The following is a 23,191-nucleotide window of genomic DNA, read 5'->3' as shown; positions in this document are numbered from 1 at the left end:
ACTACCAATTCAGCGCCGTTACAAACATGGTTTATTACTAAATCTAATACAATGGTAGATATAAGCATATTGAATAGTGTTGATTGAGCACTGAAATGCATGAGTGCTCGGTACTTGAATCGAGCAGGTAGGGCGCTCGAACGTGATGGACTCGAGTATTGAGCATAATGAAAGTGAATGGCAAACTCGAGCATTTTTCCAGTGGACGGATAAATTCTCTCTCTGCACCCGGCTCAGATAATTCACTTACAGGTATCCGAACACTCCAGCACTACGCCATACTTGGCACTGCTCGCTACTCGATTGAGTGCCCCGATGCTCAATCGAGTAGCGAGCAGTGCTGAGCACACTCGCCCGTCACAACTAATTATCATCAGTAGTGTTATGCCTATGATGGGCATTACCTGCATTTAATTTTACTCTATAGAGACAAACTATTTAGGTATCCTTTGCCATCGTCATCATGTATCTTAGCAATTCACACCATTCTTCATTATACTTTAATACTAAGTGTGTTGGGGGTCTCTCTCCAAACTTGCTTGTTATAACCTGAGACCACTGCGGGACACGAGCTGTATTACAGAGCAAAAGCTGCAGGAGGTAATGGCCTGAAAGCAGGGGAGGAAGCAGAATAATATAGGCTGCAATGTACAATACGACCAGCGTGAGGAATCTGCTTCTGTAACTTTAGACCATCTGCCCAGTAGAGGTCCCCACAAGCAGCACACATCATCAAGGACCTGGGACCCCACTAATGCATGGAAAATTAATTAAAGGAGATGTGTATAGCTTCATTCTCCTTCCCTGTGCTACGGTAAACCCTGCAACCGCTGAAAATGGAATAGCAGCTTAACATCTGCTGCATTTGGCTCAAACACACAAACACTCACCAAAGTAAACTAGCCAACAAAAGCATACAGCATGGTATTATGGTCAGCCCTGAAGTAGGGCAGCCAACCGTCAAGCTTGTTTACATGGAACGTTTCATTTGGAGAATGCGCAAAAATATGCAAATATTAAAAAGGGGAGATAAAAGATTTCATTCACTGAAAGGTATATCATATAGCGGAGGTCTGTGCGGAATATCATGCTGGGAGCTCAGTTTCCCTATCAATGAGCCGACATTTGCACGTTAGGAAATGACAATTCTGTAGAATATATCTATGATCAGAATCAGTTATGAGGATGACACTGATGGGAAGAGGGAATCAGCAGATATTCAAATGTCCCGCTGCTTCTCTGCAGCTTCTTAGTGACTTCCTGCAAGTATGTTGTCTACTTCTACAATTTTTTAAAGCTTAGAATAGGATACAAAAGAGTTAAAAAGAAAAAGGAATAACTGATCCCCTGCCACTCCCATTCTGAGACTGCCTGGTCCCCAACCCATCTCTATTTCCTTCTGCTGTGATGACGTCCCCCAATCACTGGCTGAGGAGGGTCATCACAGCGGCCAGTGATTGGCTGTGTGCCCATTTTCTGTGGGTTTAGTGGGATAACAGACCAGTCGGAAAGCATTGAAAATGAAATGAAAAAGAAAAGGTGGGATGACTATCACTTTTTTATGTTATTCTGAGACTTGTTTTTAAAGAAAATTTGTGGACAACTCCTGTAAAGAGTTTGTCTAATTTTGAAAAACACTTTTTAGGGCTCTTGGTCATCTGATACCTGCAGACCCAGCCCCTCCATTCAGTAAAAGGATGTAACATGTTACTGCACTTCTTTATTACCAAATCATTCAGGCATGAGTTATTCCAATATATACTGTTATATATGCCATTCCGTATAATAAAAGGTAGGCAGATATGTCCCGATATACGCTTATTATATACACGCACATCGCTATATGATTTGTACCACTAGGGAGCCTGCGGAAGTGTAGTTCTTTCAGTAACTGGATAGAAGAGGCTTAGGCTACTTTCAGATTTCCGTTTTGAAGCATCAGGCACGATGCGGTGAAAAATGTAAAAACCGGATCCGGCGCCTGTTGCCACCGGATCCGGCTTTTTTCCCATAGACTTACATTATCGCCGCATTGCGCCTAATGGCCATGCGGTGTGTACGGCTTTTGCCGAAAACGGCAAAAAATCCCTGTTCGGCGTCTGCAAAAAAATGTTCCAAGCAACGTTTTTTAACAGCGCCAGACCGCTTTTTTGCAGAGCGCATGCGCGAAGACTCTCTCTCCCTCTCCTGCACCGTATCCGGCAAAAACAGATGATCCGGCGGCCTGCGGCTTCTACCGGATCCGGTTTGACAACTTTTCGTTGCAGCCCGCCGGATTTAAAATCCGGAAATCTGAAAGTAGCCTTAGGAAGACAAGTATTTGTGGCTAGTTGGGTGTAATTCATTTAAATATAATAATAATAATAAATTAATATTTCAGAGTCTAATGTCTGTAAGGAATTTTTCCACAGACATAAAATCACTTCCAGTCCACTTCCCAGACTTAGCTAACATATAATTCCTGTTCCTGGCATGATAAATCTGTTTAATTGACTAAGCATTTGGGGAAACAAAACAGCAATATCAGTAATTGTAGCTAAGTCATTTACCTCTTTTCATCTGGCTCTGACAAGCAGTCCAGCCCGCTAAGATTCTGGTCCATTCAACGTAATTCCATCCAGAACCAATCAGAAGAGACCAAGGCGGGCTCCGCCCCCAGTTGCCCGAGGTTCATGGGCCGCCGCCGTGTTCACATGGAGGCAGGTCCTACACCTTCCCTGGACCGACCATTCCCATCTCAGAGAGAGGGAATCATAGAATGTCCAGAAGGGCTCCTGAAAAACAGAAATCAAGAGGACAAAATTGGGTTATAGACGAAAATATTGTTTGCATGGAATATGCACACGCTCATTACTTACAACATAGTGGTTACAAAAGGGGGTAAATTTTCAGTGCAAATAAGGACAACGCATGTCAAACTCGATGGACTCAAGGATATTCTGAAAAATTTGGGTGGACCTGCAGCAGTATGGGCACGTATCAATAACATGGCCGATTTACTCTTAATTGATACAATGGAAGGAACATGTTTCCCTGAAAATATGTTAAAAGCCGTCCTCTGACCGCTAATTCCAGCCTCTTACAGCTTTCCTACTGACTGTACATTCTTCATTACCATCCTTTGTTCACATGCGACTTTAATGGTGGCTCCAGTACGACATAAATCTCCCTGTAATGTCTACTACATAGTTCTGTGACTGCTCCCTGTATTATTTTCTTCAGGCCATATCCCACTGCCTCCCCCCTCGACCAAGAAGTGAGTACTTGGGGGGCATCGTCTGGACTAACCGCAGCGCCTGCTTCAACATAGAGCTTCTGCTGTAGCCAGAGAAATATGCTATGCATTCCCCTTAGCAATTAGGGAAAGGTCACATAATGTACAAGACCACATCATCTCTTAAAGGGGTTCTCCGCACTCAGACAACACTCTTATAAAGCCTTGTTCGATTATTTTAGGGTAATAGAGGAGAATTGCCCATTCAGGAATATCTGACACGTCCATTGCTTCTCCAACATTTAATGCAAGGTTTCCCCACCGATAGCAACAGAGAAGACAATCATCTTGGGACCCAAAGAGCAGTGGCAGCCCAAACTGCCCAACTATCTCAATGGTGGGAGAATTTACCAAAAGCTGGCCACAGACATGAAGATTAGCTCCAGATCTAATCAGATCGCTATAGTCTTTCACTGAAGGGATAACATTTTTTAAAGGGATCCAGTCACCTGATTCATGCTGCCCAAAACACAGGTAGGAAGAATCAGAGCCTGGCAGCACAATTGTAGCCAAGTATATTTTTCTCTGAAACACTCCAACATTTCAGAGAAAAATATTCATGACCATAATCATGTTGCCAGGCTGATTCATGCTGCCAGTGGTTTGGGCAGCATGAATCAGGTGACAGGATCCCGTTAAAGAAACCATAACTTCAATTATTGGACTTTAGGCAAAAACTGTTCAGGTTTCATTCACAGTAGATGCTGAGGCATATACGGTATATACAAGTACATACTGAGGTATATGCAGCATATACAGGTACATACTGATGCATATATGGCACATACTGAGGCACATATGGCATAAATACAGGTACATACTGAGGCACATATGGCATATACAGGTACATAGTGAGGAATATACGGCATATAGGGGTACATACTGAGGCATATACGGGTGCATACTGAGGTATACACGGCACATACGGGTACATACTGGTATATACGACATATACGGGTACATAGGTATATACGGCATATAAGGGGACATACTGAAGTATATATGGGTACATTCTGAGGCATATACGGTATATACGGGTAAATACTGAAGTATATATGGCATATATGGGTACATACTGGGTATATACGGGTACATACTGGGTATATACGGGTACATACTGAGGTATATACGGCATATATGGATACATACTGAGCTATATATGGCATATACGGGTACATACGGAGTTATATATGGGTACATACTGAGGTATATATGGCATATACGGCATATATGGGTACATATTGAGGCATATATGGCATATATGGGTACATACTGAGGCATATATGGGTACATACTGAGACATATACGGCATATACGGATACATACTGAGGTAAATACGGCGTATACGGGTACACACTGATTACTGAGGTATATACGGCATATACGCATACATACTGAGGTAAATACGGCATACATGGGTACATACTGAGGCATATACGGCATATACGGGTTCATACTGAGGTATATACGGCATATACGGGTACATACTGAGGTATATACGGCATGTACGGGTGCATACTGAGGTAAATACTGCATATACGGGTACATACTGAGGTATATACAGCATATACGGATACATACTGAGGTAAATACGGCATATACGGATACATACTAAGGTATATACGGCATATACGAATACATACTGAGGTATATATGGCATATATGGATACATACTGAGGTATATACGGCATATACGGATACATACTGAGGTATATATGGCATATACGGGTACATACTGAGGTATATACGGCATATATGGATACATACTGAGGTATATACGGCATATACGAATACATACTGAGGTATATATGGCATATACGGGTACATACTGAGGTATATACGGCATATACGGATACATACTGAGGTATATATTGCATATACGGGTACATACTGAGGTATATACGGCATATACGGGTACATCCACCACCATTGTTAGATGTAGCAGGACTTCATGATAATGTGACTTACAGTACAATGTAGAAATGCTGCTTGTTTAATTCCCTCTTCCCTCCTATCAATCACTAGGAAAGAAGTCTGGTCCCATGCCCATGTCACAGAGCTGCCAGGGCCTACTCCTGTTACCTGGCAACCAGCAGCCTGGACGCCACCAGAGGGATCTGTCTCTGTGAACCTTTTCTGTACCCCTGGCGCTCTGCCCTTTATGCCCTGTGAAACCACATACATAATGAAGTTAACTCAAATGTTCCCAGTGAGAAAGAGGAAGCCTGGCATGACAAAAACACTAACGACATTTACATTGATTTGGACAGACAAGATAAATGCTGATTAAATTGGTGTCGTATCCTGCCTAGCCATCATCAGATCACGTAGACCCCCCAGACAATGACCGCGGCATGCCACAAATGCCTCCGTACAGTGCTGCTCGTATTCGAGCCATGGGAGAGTCTTTCTCACCTAGTACTGAAGTCAATATCTGTGTATTTCCCTGTGTTGTTCGCCATTTCTTACTAAACTCTTCAGAGACTTGGCAAATATTCTCAGAAGAAACCCATGAGAAATTAAAAAGACGGGCAGGAGGAGGTACAGACAGTGCAGGAGCCAAGCGGCTTCCCTCTGCCAGACCCACTGGGCTACTGAACAATCTGGCCTCTTTGTAAAGACATCTGAAAGGGGGGTAGGAATCCCACATGTGGGATAGAGGATTTGGAGAATTAAAGAGGAGAGGAACGAAAGGCACAGAACCCCACATAGAGACTCCAGTCTGCAACAGCTTGGAGCCAACCCTTTATATGGATCAGTGTGAGGAGGGAAAGTGAATGACTGCACGAGCCGCCCTATAAAATGCCATCTACTCCATGGATAATAAATGGAAGCCGCCATTTACATAGATAGTACAGCAAACAAACCGTGAGTCAGATAGGATTTCTCGGAATCTCAACATAGTTGTGTATCACAAGACATCATGACATTTTCTAACTTTATACTGAAAACTCCTTTAAAATGTGATCCCTGATGGCTGATTTCAAGACTGAAAGCTGCTTATCCCCCTCAATTTAAAGTGTGCCCGTCTATTTACACATAACCTATAGAAAACCGTGAATTTGCTGCCCTCGTCCTTCACAACAAGAGAAGCTACTTTAGATGCAAATTCAGTCTAAAACAGCCAGATTCTGGCCTTAAATCATGTGGACTATGACATGAGAGAGGTTCCCCTTTATCAATTTTCTGCCCGCACTACAGGTGTTGTAGCTTCCTTCCCCCAACCCCCAGAAAGCATTCTCCATGATAGTCCAATTCAACCCTGAATGGAAAGCCTACCTCAATTTAATGCAGTTTTACAGACAGGAGAGCAGGAGCAGAGAGACTGCCCTCACTGTATTCCTTCTCTGCATGTCTGCTGATAAAGATGGATGACACCTAACAACAGGGAGAGGATGCCAGGTTAGACAGAAGCCACATCAAGTTTGGCACTTAGAGGTGATTTTGAGGAGTAAACAGCATCATTTCTTTAATAGTGGTTTGCAAATTTTCTATTTAGCACACATACTTTAGTTTTCTAAAAATACAGTAACCATTTTATGCCTAGACGGACATGAATATTGGGGGATTCTAGTCAACTTTTGTCCTTTTTCTCTATGTAAACGTAGTAAGCTAAACTCTGCACTTCTTCTCCAAGCCCCATGTGCAAACATTCTCCAAGATTGGGGCTGAAGGACCCTTGGTTCTATTTTAGCTCTCCACAAGACTGCTTGCAGATCAACATCTATTTGCTTTCTGTTCCTTTTCTTATATCATTCACTCTTCTTAATAGTTTTTTTTCCCAGTCTAGTGCGATTTGTTAAAATTCTTTAAAACTAAAAAGAAGAACACAAAAAGACTAATCGCTCCCTCCATGTGTTCCCTGTATCTAGACAAGCCTGCCAGTGAGAATCAGGATCAGGCAATGGTAAGTGGCAGCAGACTCATTTGTACCCCCCCAAAAAAACCTCCCCGTTTTTTTAAGCTATTTTTACACTCATTGAATTCGCTTTCAAAAGTATCAACAACATCTTTCTAGGTGAACATGAATTAATTTGTTTTTTCGCTGCCAAATTTACTGTCATTTGTGCTGAGGATGCCCGGCTGGCACACATGCAAGTTCTTAATGAAGGACAATTAGTCGTTTAATGAAAAGGTCTCTTCTAAGGCAGCCCATAAACCTTTAGTCTAAGAAAATAATCCCCCATGTGTGGTAGCTGTAGAACTAAAAACCATGACACTAGGCAGCCCTGGCACAAAGTGTGGCTTTTTAGCCAGTCCCTTTATGCAGGATGAAGCCAATGCTATGATTCAATTATTGTGTTAAGTATAAAGAATAAAGGAAAACTACACCCTGAAATTAAAATGGACTTAGAATGAAGACATCTACAGAAGCCAGTAAAGGTGTAAGCTAGGACTTCCAAAGCCGAGCGCGGAGGAGTTGCACTTAAAGGGAACCTCTCAAGCCGGGTAACGTTACTAAACTGCAGATTTTTGGCTAATCTGCAGGTTAAGGCCATGTGCGCACGTTGCGTATTTGCTTGGAGAAATTTCTGCAAGGCTTCTGCATCTCTTGGCAGAAGAAACGCAGCGGAAAATACGGGAGTTTTGTTATGCGGTTTTGTAAATCCATAGAGCTAAAGAAAGATATTATTTTAAAAAAAAAAAGAATTGTGATGTCATTTCCTTGTTCAACCTCTTTTTTATCATTCTTCATTTTGGAATTGAAGACCATAATGTCATTACATACCATGTTCAAATTTAGAATGTCTACACACACAAATATAAGTGAATATGAATATGAATATATATATATATATATATATATATATATGTAATACCAAGCCCGAGGTTTAGTAATGAACAGGTGTCAGCCAGATACTCTCATTCAGTAGGGTAGCTACCGGGGGGGCAGAGGGGGCGGTAGCCCCGGGCCCCGCGCTCTGAGGGGGCCCACCCGGATTTACGCTACTGTAAACTGTATCTGCGGCAGAGCAGGAAGAATCAATCATCTCCCTGCTCTCTGCCACTATGTTCTCTTCTTGGCCACAGGACTTGTGATGAGGTCACAGGAGGGGAGGAGGAGTCGAGGTCACATGATCAGGGGCCTCACTGACTGTATGCACTATGCAGGACTCTTGTGCTAGTGTGCTGGTTGTCATGGTGCGCTGGATGAGGTTTATGTGTGGGGTAAGGAGGAGGTTACAGCGTGCATGTAGCAGAGCAATGTGTGTACGAGGTGTACGGAGCGGAGCCGTATGTGTACGAGGTGTACAGAGCGGAGCCGTGTGGGTACGAGGTGTACGGAGTGCAGCCGCGTATGTACGAGGTGGACGGAGCGGAGCCGTGTGTGTTCAGAGTGGAGCCATGTGTGTACGAGGTGTACAGAGTGGAGCCATGTGTGTACGAGGTGTACGGAGCGGAGCCGCATGTGTACGAGGTGTACGGAGCGGAGCCGCGTGTGTACGAGGTGTACGGAGCGGAGCCGCGTGTGTACGAGGTGTACGGAGCGGAGCCGCGTGTGTACGAGGTGTACGGAGCGGAGCCGCGTGTGTACGAGGTGTACGGAGCGGAGCCGCGTGTGTACGAGGTGTACGGAGCGGAGCCGCGTGTGTACGAGGTGTACGGAGCGGAGCCGCGTGTGTACGAGGTGTACGGAGCGGAGCCGCGTGTGTACGAGGTGTACGGAGCGGAGCCGCGTGTGTACGAGGTGTACGGAGCGGAGCCGCGTGTGTACGAGGTGTACAGAGCGGAGCCGCGTGTGTACGAGGTGTACGGAGCGGAACCGCTTGTGTACGAGGTGTACGGAGCGCCACCGCGTGGGTACGAGGTGTACGGAGCGGAGCCGCATGTGTACGAGGTGTACGTAGCGGAGCCACGTGTGTACGAGGTGTACGAAGCGGAGCCGCGTGTGTACGAGGTGTACGGAGCGGAGCCGCGTGTGTACGAGGTGTACGGAGCGGAGCCGCGTGTGTACTAGGTGTACGGAGTGCAGCCGCATATGTACGAGGTGGACGGAGCGGAGCCGTGTGTGTACAGAGTGGAGCCATGTGTGTACGAGGTGTACGGAGTGGAGCCGCGTGTGTACGAGGTGTACGGAGTGGAGCCGCGTGTGTACGAGGTGTACGGAGTGGAGCCGCGTGTGTACGAGGTGTACGGAGCGGAGCCGCGTGTGTACGAGGTGTGCGGAGCCGCGTGTGTACAAGGTGTACGGAGCAGAGCCGCGTATGTACGACGGAGCCGTGAATACAAGGTGTATGGAGCAGAGTCGCATGTGTACGAGGTGTACGGAGCAGATCCGCGTGTGTACAAGGTATACGGAGCAGAACCGCGTGTTTACGAGGTGTACGGAGCGGAGCCGCGTGTGTACGAGGTGTACGGAGCAGAGCCGCGTGTGTATGGAGCCGTGTGAACGAGGTGTACAGAGCGGAGCCGCATGTGTACGAGGTGTACGGAGCGGAGCCGCGTGTGTACGGAGCTGTGTGTGTACGAGATGTACGGATTGGAGATGATAATGTGTGCAAACTGTAAAGCGCTGCGGAATATGTTAGCGCTATATAAAAATAAAGATTATTGTTATTATTTTTGGCAACAGCGCGGTAATCTGCTGAAGTTCTCTGTTTAGGGGCCCACTCAGAAGTTTCGCTCCCCTGAACCAAAACCCTAGCTACGCCTCTGCTCTCATTAATAAAATGTTACATAAATAAAGACACACACGACACACACAGTAACCAGCCTATGTAGGAGCATTAACATAATTAACCTATATAAGCTGTAACAAAACAGCAACTGTCAGAAATTTGCATGAAACGCAATATCTGTTTACTTTTTAAAAAATTTAAAAAAAGTTGTGGGCTCCCGCATAATTTTCAAAACCAGCAGAAGGAAAGCCGACGGTTGATGGCTGATGTTAATATTCTGGGGAGGAGCCAACAGCCATAAAGGTTCCCAGGCTATTAATAGCTTACAGCTGTTTGCTTAGCCTTTACTGGCTAGTCTACAGGGGAACCACAGAAAAATTTTTACATGGGGCCCTTATAAAATCGAACCAGCAAAGGCTAGGCAGACAGCTATGGAAAATGGCACTCTCCAGGCTATAAACATCAACTCTCAGCCACCTCAGAAATGGCGCATCTTATAGATGCGCCAATTCTGACACTTAGGCTGGAGTCACACTAGCGAATAAATCGGACGAATGCAATGTGATAAAAAATCGCATTGCATTCGTCCCAATGTTATTCTATGGTACAGCTCCCATCATCTGATTTTTTTTCGGAACATTTCCTCGGACCGAGACAATCGCAGCATGCTGCGATTGTCACCGATTTTCGGATCGGACTCGCCAATGCAAGTCTATGGGTGCGATTAAAAATCGGATTACAAACGGACCACAAGTGTGACTTGCGATAAAATCGCAAGACTTCTCCAGGTCAACAGGAAAGAGCATCAGGCATTGGTATTGGATGTCAAACGGATGCTTAGATGCGAATAAAATCGGTTCATCGCCGGAAATTCGGATGACAGACGGATCCCTGGACAAGAAATCTTTGTGCGATTTCGTACTGTAAAAATCGGACCGATTTTTTTAATGGTTGTGTGTGACTCCAGCCTTAGCCTCGCTCTTCCCACTTGCCCTGTAGTGGTGGCAAGTGGGGTTCATATTTGTGGGGTTGATGTCACCTTTGTATTGTCAGGTGACATCAAGTCCACAGGTTACTAATGGAGAGGCTTCTATAAGACACCTATCTATTACTAACCCCATAGTTATATTGTATAAAACATAGACACCTAGAAAAAAGTCCTTTATTTAAAAGAATCACACAGACTCCTTTATTGAATCTAAGTTTACCGTACTTACTGAACGTCTAATCCCCGATGCCCTTGTCCCCTGCAAACAATGAAAACAATAATAAACCAACATATAATACTATCCTGTCCGACGTAGTCCATGTAATACAGAGTGTCCCACGGTGATCTCACGTGTAGAACAGTCACATCGGGAGACGTGACCGCTCTACCCAGCCTCTGGCGATACACTGATAGAAGGTAATCACTCCCGCAGTGTATCACTGAGCTGCCGCGAGAGTTCACCGGATGTCATCAGCTCCGGTCATCTCCCTAACGATACTAATGTTGCGTGGGAAAGTTCTCACGAAGCAGTGCCGTAAGTGAAAGCACCGGAGCTGATCAACTGATGAACTCCGGTGAACTCTCACGGCGACTCAATGATACACTTCGGGAGTGATTACCTCTTGTCAGTGTATCGCCGAAGGCCAGATAGAGCGGTCACATCTAAAGATGTGACTGTTCTACACGTGAGATTGTTTGCAGGAGACGAGGGTGTCGGGGATTAGGCATTCGGTAAGTATGTATTTTGTATGTGAGTATGTATGTAATTATGTAAATGTTTTGATTTTTTTTAACAACTGAACACAGGCGACGGAAGATGAAAATATTCTCCTATCATCGGCTCATGCGGTCTCTGTTATATGTGACAAAAGACGTAGCCAGATGGGAGTAGTAGTCCCATTAGACGACACCTAAGTACTGTACAATCACTATGGGCTGTTCATCACATGGGTACACACACACACAGACACCTGTAGACAGATACAGAAACAGACAGACATTCTTCGCCAACACACTCTTCCTCCTTCTGACATCATTTCCTTTGAAATTCGCTCGTTTTTGGCAGCAAATCTGCAGCAAATACACAAACCTTTTTACAACTGCGTTTTTGCTGCAGATTTGACTGACTCAATTGAAGTCGATGAATTAAAAACGCTGCAAATAAGGACGAAAATTTACTGATCATTTGCACATCACTTCAGGATTGTCATTGAATTACCTTGGATAAGTATTCCATTGCGTTTTTGGACCATTTATGCTAGTAAAAAAATGCTGTGAAAACGCATCAAAAACACATTGTGTGCACAAAGCTTTAAAGTGTTAGGAAAACGCCTGTCCGCTGTACTGAAAGTGTGGGAGAAAATAAACTTTATTCCTCTTGTGAGCCGCCGGCTTTCAGTCACATAGAAGTGATGCCAGAATTGGGTACAGTCAGAGATCTCAGAATGACTGACTGTGCATCAGTGAAGAGCCAGCTGTCAGTGGAAGTGTTGGGGCATGCTTACAGACGAAGATCACAGTGCTGTATGCCTGTATAACTGAAAGCCGGTGGGTCCCGGAAGGAATAAAGTTCATGTTCTCCCGGATGCTGTACTAAGTAAAGCAGCCAGACACCTTTCTAACGCTATTAACCTGCAAATTAACCTTATATCTGCAGGTTAATAACATTATTCAACATGACAGGTTACCTTTAATGCCTAAAAATTACAACAGGGAGGAATAGGTTAATGTGCTGCTTTCAGGCAATCCGCAATGATCAGAACACTCCAAGTAACGATAAACTAATTTTTTCATATGACCCTAGCTTACTAAACTCCTCACAAATATCTTCCTAAAAAGAACCTGTCATAAATTTTACGCTAACCACTCATTCAATTTGTGCTACAATTTACGCCAGTTTCTGGTGCAAATTAAATCTGTATGGAAAAAGGAGGTCCCATGCTTTCACTAAGTCGCACCCCATTTTGAAGATACGAAAAATCCTAGTGTATTAAAATTTATGACTTTTGGCGTAAAATCCTCCCATATTTTTTTAAAAAAAGAAAGGGGTACATAAAGACGAGATCAGGGTCACAGAGGGTGCATCAGCCATTTCAATATAAAAAAGCACCATAGATGGCCTGTCCAATTAAAAAACAAAGAAAGAAATTACGGTCAATTCTTTCTGCGGTTTCAAAACCGCAGAAGAACCGCGCGGAAAAATCTGCACCGTCTGCACTGCGGTTTTTTATTCCCATATGGAATAATGGTACTGTACACCGCAGCAAAAACTGCTGCGGACCCACAGTGGAAAATCCGCTGTGGAACCGCAGCAGAATCCGCAGCGTGTGCACACACCCTGATTGTGTCTGATGTGATAAATTCGTTCACTGCATGAATTACGTTTTTCTGTAATACGAAACAATGTCACAAAATAAATTTGTGCATGTCCCTTCCCAATGAATGTACTGAATGCAAATAAAAAGGCAAGCTTGTCAGACAGGATGATAATTCCAACTTCAGACATCCATATTGCAGCCACATTTTAACATCTTCATGATGTCACCTGCGGTGGCGGTGCTGGTCTCTGCTTTTCCTGCACACCAAGTGTTCTTCTTACAACACGCACTGACAGTGCACTCTCTTGTCAGCTTGTTACTTCTGATCAGAGCTGACGAGTGAGTGCATTGTCACTGTGCATATTGTAATATTGCATACTGTCAAGAATCTACTGAGCATACAGTTGTGCTCAAAAGTTTACATAGCCCAGCAGAATTTTTGCTTTCTTGGCCTCTTTTCAGAGAATATGAATGATAACACCAAACCTTTTTCTCCACTCATGGTTAGTGGTTGGGTAAAGCCATTTACCGTCAAACTACTATGTTTTTTGCTATTTAAATCATAATGACAACACAAAACATTCAAATGACACTGATCAAAAGTTCACATACCCCATTTCTTAATACCATCTATTGCACCATCTAACATCAATGACAGCTTGAAGTCTTTTGTGGTAGCTGTGGATGAGTTTCTTTATTTTCTCAGATGGTAAAGCTGCCCAATCTTCTTGGCAAAAAGCCTCCAGTTCCTATAAATTTCTGGGCTGTCTAGCATGAACTACGCGCTTGAGATCTCCCCAGAGTGGCTCAATGATATTGAGGTCAGGAGACTGAGCTGGCTACTCCAGAACCTTCACTTTGTTCTGCTGTAACCAATGACAGGTCACTTTGGTCTTGTGTTTTGGATCGTTGTTATGTTGGAACATCCAAGTATGTCCCATGCGAAGCTTCTGCGCTGATGATTGCAAATTTGCCTCCAGTATTTGCTGATAACATGCTGCATTCATCTTTCCTTCAACTTTGACCAAGTTTAATGTGTCTTTGTAGCTCACACATCCGCAAAACATCAGTGATCCACCTCTGTGCTTTACAGCAAGAATGGTGTTCTTTCATCATAGGCCTTGTTGACCTTTCTCGAAATGTAACATTTATGGTTGTGGCCAAAAAGTTCAATTTTGGTCTCATCATTCCAAATTACCTTGTTCCAGAAATTTTGAGGCTTGTCTTTGTGCTGTTTTGTGTATTGTAGGCGAGATACTTTCTGACATTTGGGCAGTAATGGCTTTCTTCTGGTGACTCGACCATGCAGCCCATTTTTCTTCAAGTGCCTCCTTATTGTGCATCTTGAAACAGCCACACCGCTAGTTTTCAGAGAGTCCAGTATTTCAGTTGATGTTATTTGTGGGTTTTTTGCATCAATTTTCCTGGAAGTTGTGGCAAAATTTTTGTTAGTCTACCTAACCGTGGTTTTGTTTTTACACAACTCTTGATTTTCCATTTGTTAATCAGTTTGAACGCTGCTGACTGGCATTATCAATTCCTTGGATATCTTTTTGCATCCCTTTCCTGTTTTATACAGTTCAACTACCTTTTTTCGTAGATCCGTTGACAATACTCTTGCTTTCCCCATGACTCACAATCCAGAAACGTCAGTGGCTGGATGAAAGATGCAAAAGTCTGTCTGGATCCCAGAAACTCACTCAGCTTTTATGTACACACACACTGATTACAAGCAAACCGGTCACAGGTGAGGATGTTACCTTTAGTAGCTATACAAACCTATTTGTGTCAACTTCTGTGCATGTTATCAGGCCAAAATCACCAGGGTATTTGAACTTTTGATCAGGGTCTTTTGGATGTTCTTATGATTTAAAAAGAGAAAACACAGTAGTTTGACAATAAATGGCATCACCCAACCACTAACCATGAGTAGAGAAAAAGTTTTGGTGTTATCATTCATATTCTCTGAAAAAAGGCCAAAAAAGCAAAAATTCTGCCGGGATATGTAAACTTTTGAGCACAACTGTTTTTTTGTTTTTTTTAATTTTGTGAAAATAAATGTCTCATTTCCGCCACTATTCTTGCCATCAATATCACCAAAGTCCCAATGGATCTCAATGGGTTTTATCAGGATTTACTAGGAAAGCAAACTAAAGCTAAATAATGTCAGTCAAGTAAATAAATCACATTTATAAACCACTAGCTGAAGAGCCCGTTGCTGCCTGGGCATAGTAACTAACTACGGTTAGTTATAACAAATTATAATGATTATATCTATATATATATATAAAGCTGAGTGTAGAGCCCTGCCCACTCCGCATAGCCACATTCACTATAATATCCCACATCAACCTGTCAGCTAGAGCTACTGGACTACTACCCTTAATATCCCACATCATCCCGACAGCCAGAGCTACCGGACTACTACTACTAATATCCCACATCATCCCGTCACAGCCACCGCACTACTACCACTAATATTCTACATCATCCCGTCAGAGCCACCGGACTACTAACCCTAATATCCCACATCATCCTGTCAGCCAGAGCCACCGGACTACTACCCCTAATATCCCGCATCATCCTATCAGCCAGAGCCACCGGACTACTACCCCTAATATCCCACATCATCCCATCAGCCAGAGCCACCGGAATACTACCCCTAATATCCCACATCATCCCGTCAGCCAGAGCCACCGGAATACTACCCCTAATATCCCACATCATCCCGTCAGCCAGAGCCACCAGACTACTACCCCTATTATCCCACATCATCTCATCAGCCTTGGGTCAGAACCAGAGCACTGAGTTGAATGGTCCTAACTTCCATACCGGAGATCCCTTTAAGAGAGGCCTGGCGTCAGAACCAGAGCGCTGAGAGGATTTGCCCTGACTTCCATGCCAATGATCCCTTTAATAGAAGCCTCGGGTGAGAATCAGAGCGCTGAGGGATTTACCCTAACTTCCATACCGGAGATCCCTTTAAGAGAGGCCTGGGGTCAGTACCAAAGCGCAGAGTGGATTTGCCCTCACTTCCATACTGGGGATCCCTTTAAGAGGGGCCTGGGGTCAGGACCAGAGTGCTGAGTGGATTTGCCCTGACTTGCATACCAATGATCCCTTTAATAGAATCCTGGGGTCAGAACCACAGCGCTGAGTGGAACGGTCCTAATTTCCATACCAGGGATCCCTTTAAGAGCGCCTGGGGTCAGTACCAGAGCATTTGAAGGCAATTGCCCTGACTTCCATATCGGGGATCCCTTTAAGAGAGGCCTGGGGTCAGAACCAAAGCGTTGGATGGATTTGCCCTGACTTCCACACCAATGATCCCTTTAAGAGACCCTGAGGTCAGAACCACAGTGCTGGATGGATTTGCCGTGACTTCCATACCAATGATCCCTTTAATAGAAGCCTGGGGTCGGAATCAGAGCCCTGAGGAATTTGCCCTATCTTCCATACCGGAGATCCCTTTAAGAGAGGCCTGGGGTCAGTACCAAAGCGCAGAGTGTATTTGCCCTCAATTCCATACCGGGGATCCCTTTAAAAGACTCTGGGGTCAGAACCAGAGCGCTTAGTGGAATTGCCCTAACTTCCATACCAATGATCCCTTTAAGAGACCCTTGGGTCAGAACCAGAGCGCTGAGTGGGACAGTCCTAATTCCATGTCGGGGATCCCTTTAAGAGAGGCCTGGGGTCAAAACCAAAGCGCTGGATGGATTTGCCCTGACTTCCATACCAATGATCCCTTTAAGAGAGGCCTGGCGTCAGTATCATAGCACTGAGGGATTTGCCCTAACTTCCATATCGGAGATCCCTTTAAGAGGGAATATGTGCTTATGGGATGGAGGATGTGTGATGGGGATATAGGCACGGGAGGGGGGTGATTCATTCCTGTCATGTGCTCTCTGCTTATGTTCTCGGGGATGCTAGATTTCTCCCACCATGTCAGTGTCTGCTGAGGTGTTGTCAAGTAGGAAAACTTGCTCATTGCAACCAATCACAGCTCAGCTTCTTTTAACCAGCTCTGGTGAAATAAGAGATGCTTAGTGATTGGTTGCAAGGAAAACTGTTGCTCATAGCAACCAATCATAGCTCAGCTTTTTTTGAACAGCTCTGTTGAAATGAAAGATGCTTCGTGATTGGTTGGTGATACACACACACACACACACATTCAGTTTTATATATAGAGATTGGCAAAGTAAAAAAAAGTTATAACTTATAATTTCTAAGGAATGCAACCAGCTATTCTTCAGCTTAACATACGACTTAAAAAGTAACAAACCCCGTCTACATAAGGCTCGGTGATGTGAATGCCCTACTCCTTGTAGTACTGCCCGCATCTGCTCCACATATGAAGACAGCTGTGGTACAAGAAACCACATTATGTAAAGATTATTATGCCAAAGTTATTTCTGAAATTATTCTATTCCCCTGTCCTATGTGACTTTGTAACCATGTAGGAAAAAGAATCTAGTACAGTCAACAAGGCGGCTGGGACAGCTGTCATTGGAGCAATTACTCGGGTAAGAGATATTTGTGATATTCTGAAATAGTATCTGACAATTTAACTCAAACCACGGCTGAATGCAATTTAAAAAAATAAATAAATTGCGAATTTAAACAGCAAATGGTGAAATATTCAGTTTTTACCCTTCTACATTCATAGTGTAATTAGATGCAAGCAATGTGCAATACTAATAGAGAAAGGCTGGGTTACAAAGAGCGATAAATGCCTCAATCAGATGAATATCCTAATAAGATTGTTCCCTTCCTGGCAAAAGAAAGCACTACTATTCCCCATAATGGGGATTCCCTTCAAAATGTCTGTGTACATGCCACCATCACAGGCATCAATGAGATCAGATGAGAATGAAGGCAAGATAATTAGGGGTTTGAACAATCTGCTTATTTATAATGATTGCTCCTGCAATCCAACGTTCACTGTTGTCAGTAAATATTAGGCAAAGTAGTGTGAGAACAAAATGGGGTAGATTAACAACAACAAAAAAAGAAAGAAATGTAAAGAAGAGGAGTTGATAATAACCAATCAAGGTTCCAAATCTAATTTTGAGATTTCCTTTTGTCTGGTAGTAATTGATGACCTTCCCACTTTTCACATGCACTAATGTTACCGGACAGAGCAGCTTTCCATTGATCATGGTCATACACAAGGAGATCTTCCAATTGTCCAGTTGTATTTGACCAAATGTAAGCGCCACAAAAAACAAGACTGAAAATGTTCAGCTACTCATTGATGTCAGATGCTAAAAACGATTCCATCCAGTAAATCTGCCTTGTAAAGACAACAGTATACGATGCCACATTTTGCTCTGGTACCACTTTGTTCTCCTCTCTATAACAAATAAAGGGGTATTCCAGTCACCAAAAACTTTACATTTGATGGATATTAATCATTAGATCGCTGTGGACAGTGCCGGCCTTGGGTGCTAAGGGCCCACTAGCAATAGTGACTCAGGTGTTCAGCTACATGCAAATATCACTTTACCCTCATTTACAAATTTACGTATGTTTCTATATAATAATTGAGGTAGTATGTTAAATAGTTAAAAAAATGTATTGTGCCAACTACTTCTCACCTAGGTGGAGTGGAGAACCCTTTCCTCCAAGTGGGCCCACCGGAGGATTCTGCTGTGGGCTAGTCCGAGCCTGGCTGTGGATCTAATTTTTAGGAGGTCCAGGTGGGTCAAGATGATGTTTTATTCAAAGTCAGTGTCACTGAAAAAGATTACGCTATTCGATATCATCGTCTCTCCCATAGACAATGAATGGAGCGGCAGGGATCATGTGCGACCATCCACTTCACTAACTTCTCGCGGTCACCAATTTTAGAGTTTGGTCGAGTCTCGGAAATGGTGACAACTACCTATTTAATGGTAGATACGTGATCAATTTTGTAGACAGGACCTTTAAGTGTCTTACTTTTGTGTTGGGTTCACATACAATTTGACACAAATAAAAACTTTTCTGCCTCTATATAAATGTAAATGTATGTGGTGGAACAGTAGGGCATTTTATAAGTCTATAGGTGACCTTTTTCAACTTCATGTAACTCAAAGGGGGCCATGTACATGAGGCTGTTCAATTTTGTCAAGTCTTGTTGAATTTGCAAGTTAGACTTTCCAGGTTCCGAGTCTTAAATGAGATTTTTTTTTTTCATTTTTCACAAGTAAGAAAAAAAAAGCTTTAGTTTACCCTCATGGTGCAGTGAGGATTTTAGAAGAAGGGTAAGGGTTAAGGTCCATGTGAGCTCCCTGTTCAGACAGAAGAGGCGAAGTGCATTACAGCCTATAACTCATTGCGCAGTCTGAACTGCAGGACATTAAGGGATCAATGAGAGTCCCACGAGGAAGGGAGGAAGAAAATCAGCAGATAATAGGGGAGGAGGCCCCTCTTACTGAACCCAGCAATGGAGCAGCAGAAGCAACGAAGAGGAGCAAAGGATGGTCAGTAGAACAGAAGTAGGTTTGGTCTGTTGCCGAGAGACAGACTATTATTGTGGCCTACTATAGGCAAGATGGATGGAGAACTACACAGCTTTTGATTGAAGAAGACCTCCAAAATTAGGGAGTGATGGGCATGTACATCCCCTAGCGCAAACGGACTTTCTGGTTTGTCTTCTTATCCTAAGTCATGTGGCAAGGGTCGATATTGACTCTTAGGATGGATACAGCCAATAGGTGGCGCTAGAATTCAAGTCCTCATCATCTATGACTATTTGCGTATCTATAATCCCCAGACACTAAGGGTACCGTCACATTTAGCGATGCACCAGCGATCCCGACAACGATACGACCCGGTCAGGATCGCTGGTGCATCGCTAAATGGTCGCTAGTGAGCTGCCAAACAGGCAGATCTCACCAGCGATGCAGCAGCGGTCGGCGGTCGTTACTTACCTGTCAGACACGGTGATGAAGACGTCCTCCCGCCCGCGTCCACTCGTCGCTCGTCAGCACCAGCAGGAAGCCCAGCAGGAAGCGGCCGACGAGAAACGGCCCAGGACGTTCTTGCGCGATCAGCGATAGACAGTGGGGGAGCGGTTGGAGGTAAGTGTCACACATAGCGATATCGCTAGCAATATCACTGCTGCGTCACAAAATTGGTGACGCTTAAGCGATATCGCTAGCGATCTTGCTTAGTGTGATGGGGCCTTTAGGAGCAGCTAGCCATAATGCCATCGCCTTTTTCTCTTTACCGCTCAAAAACCACTGCCATGTTGACTGGCTGCCACATTGTAAGAAGCCAATAAGGGGCACTGTATATGACACAAAATATAATGGCAGATCCAAAAAATCATGTAGCCGCTTGACTTGGTACACCAGTAAATGGGACTGAAAGTTCTTATTCCTGGGCCATCGTTAAGAGTGAAGTCTAATTGATGTCACAATAAAGATGGCGGTAGTGTAGACAAGGGGTGCAGCAACACAGGCATACTGACAGACAATATAAAGCAGCAGTAACTCGCTGCAGGACAAGAAAGGGTCAGCTGGATTTAGGACTGCAGCTGCTCTCCCTATCCTCTTTCCTGCACTAATTCCTCATTATCATGGACAGCACCGGCTATGCCACGCTGGCGACCACTTTTGTACCATTTTCAGCCTTGAACATACATGAATAAGAACATGCAATTCGTCAAATGCCTTACTTATAAGGAAAAACACGCTAATCCCATAGGCATGGCATTAATCACCAGATTACCTCTGCATAGATCTCACTATGGGACTGTGGGGGAGGATGTACCTGGTCTATCTACACGAGTTTGAGGGTCGCGGGAAGGGAAGAATCATGGTCTCTCTATAGCTAGATTTGTAGCGCTGTAGATGAATCTGAATGATCGTATATACTGTAGAAATAAATGTAATTTTAGCGTAGGATGAGAGCTGGCTCTGCTGTACCACCCGTGTATACAGTGTCAGACACTACAGTATCCGCCCAGTAAATATGTACCGTCTGTCGGGGTGGTAAATGCCGCAGGATTTGACACCATTATGTGTACAGTCGTGCATTGGTATGAGGCTGGCAATGCCCAGCCCCATGATAATCGTCTATGCATCTATAAGACTGTGTCAACTGAGAACACGAGAATGGGTGTATTGGGGTGTGAGATGTTGGCTGGCAGGGCGCCTGTGGAAGCTGCGAGCACACACTGGTGTAGGGTATGGGAGACAACACTTCTCTCTGAGCTATAAATACGAATATGTGTGTGCGAGGGGGAGGCTGGCACTACATCCGTCTGATCAATGAATACATGTAATGGTGGGTAAGTGCGGAAGGAGGCATTACTGCTACAAATACAGGCTGGTGGGCACACCTCTGTCGGCTGAGAAAACGTGCATACTGTCATGTATTGGGAAAGGGGCGACAGAACGGAGTAGTGGTGGTCATACCGTAACCATGGACACTTGCTATGTGGTGTAGTATATTAAATGAGCATTTCTCAGCTGTAGATAAATTTAATGGCGAGTCATATATTGGGGTGGATGGGGGTATTAGCATATGTAATACTGTGTGCTGTATATAGTGGGGTCCTCCGGCGTTGTTATACATGTGAGTAATGGCGTGTGTACGTAAATCTCATTCTTTTTATAAGGAAGGTAAGCCGGTGTCCAGGATTAAGTCTTGCATTTATTCTGCCCATTTAAAAATATAGTGATTGGTTCCACAAATACGACATGTAGACTTAGTTCACGCGTTTCAGGCACAACTGGCCTGGGCTATTCTACTAAGGGCTAGTTGTGCCTGAAACGCGTAAGCTCAAACTATAGCTGGAACCAATCAATGTTTTTACGTTGACGCAATAAACTCAAGTTCTAATCCTGGATGCTGGCTTACCTTCCTTTCCTTGTGTTAGGGGCAAAGCTCCACATTTGGACAGTGGGGTGGTGACCATCTCTGCCTGAGCTGTTTATTCTGGTCATATTAGAGCAGGACACTGCATAAAAGTAATGGCGCCCTGTGGTATAGCGGTGCCACAGGGGATTGGCATACGTGTAATTGGGTACTGGTGGACAGACGGCGTAGCTGGTGATGCCAATGTTTATTCTCTGGATACAAGTAATGGTGTATCGGCGGGTGAGGGTGAGGCTGGCACTGGTTCCATATTGGAAATGTGACACTGTCTCTGGAAGCGTATTGAGGCAAGAGGCTGGCAGCTGCACAGTGTGACTTAACACAGACATTACCACGGACGGGGGAACGACCGCTAATATAGTATGAGCTGAAAAGATGGTGGAAGAGGGAAAATAGAGATAGGATGGTGGAGAGGAGCTCTAGAGACAGCGCAGGAAATGGAGAGGAGGGAAGAGGCGGTAAAGGTCCAGATGAAGAAACAAGGGAATTATGGAGGATGCTTGAATTCACTTTATTAACCCAATAAGGAGAAAGATAAAATGAGGACGGAGAATGTAACTGAGAACGAAGGAGGAAATTAAAAAGACTGACGAGGAGGAATGAGACAGCTGGAGAGCCACAGACACAGCAAGTGTCAATCTGGTTTATAGCAATGTCGGTCTATAATATAACCCAGAAGGCACAGGATAGGACGGAGGGAGGAATGAAGAGATAACAGAAAGGTGGGGAAGGAGAAGAGTCAGGGAAAGTATAAATGGCAGAAAGTGAGAGCGGAAGCTACGAGGGAGGGAATCTGGAGAGGGTAATGCCAAGCTTAGGTGAGAAACATGGCAGAGGAGGGTGACATGAAAGGAGCGAAGAAATGAAAAGATGAGAAGTAGAAAAAGATCAAAAAGAATTAAAAAAAAGGTGCTAGAAACTACTGAGAAAAGATGGAGACCCACAAAAGGGAAAAAGGAAGTGGCGAGAGGACAAAGAAAAATGTGGAAAAAAAGAGGGAGACAGGATTGGATTAGCGAACAAGAGTGATGGTACCAGAGATAATGGGAGAAAGAGAGACATCCATATTGATGGAGTGTGAAAGCGAGCCAGAAAGGAGAAGATATATGGCAATGTTCCCCAC

At 44.2% G+C, this 23,191-nt stretch overlaps 1 protein-coding gene across 2 annotated transcripts in view; it reads right to left on the bottom strand.

Moving 5' to 3' along the window:
• THRA (thyroid hormone receptor alpha) overlaps nt 1-23,191 on the bottom strand; it is a 149,258-nt gene that overhangs the window by 64,524 nt on the left and 61,543 nt on the right. For both annotated transcript variants that reach the window (XM_073572601.1, XM_073572602.1), the window contains exon 2: nt 2,550-2,774. In XM_073572601.1, coding sequence (XP_073428702.1) covers nt 2,550-2,602 — 53 coding nt within the window. In that variant the 5' untranslated portion in view covers nt 2,603-2,774. The remainder of the gene's footprint in view (nt 1-2,549; nt 2,775-23,191) is intronic.

Source organism: Dendrobates tinctorius, unplaced genomic scaffold, assembly GCF_039654945.1.
Source record: "Dendrobates tinctorius isolate UK_male_01 unplaced genomic scaffold, ASM3965494v1 ptg000032l, whole genome shotgun sequence".
In the NCBI taxonomy this organism is placed as follows: domain Eukaryota; kingdom Metazoa; phylum Chordata; class Amphibia; order Anura; family Dendrobatidae; genus Dendrobates; species Dendrobates tinctorius.
Note: the sequence above shows the minus strand (reverse complement) of the source record. Positions and strands in the feature narration are given on the sequence as shown.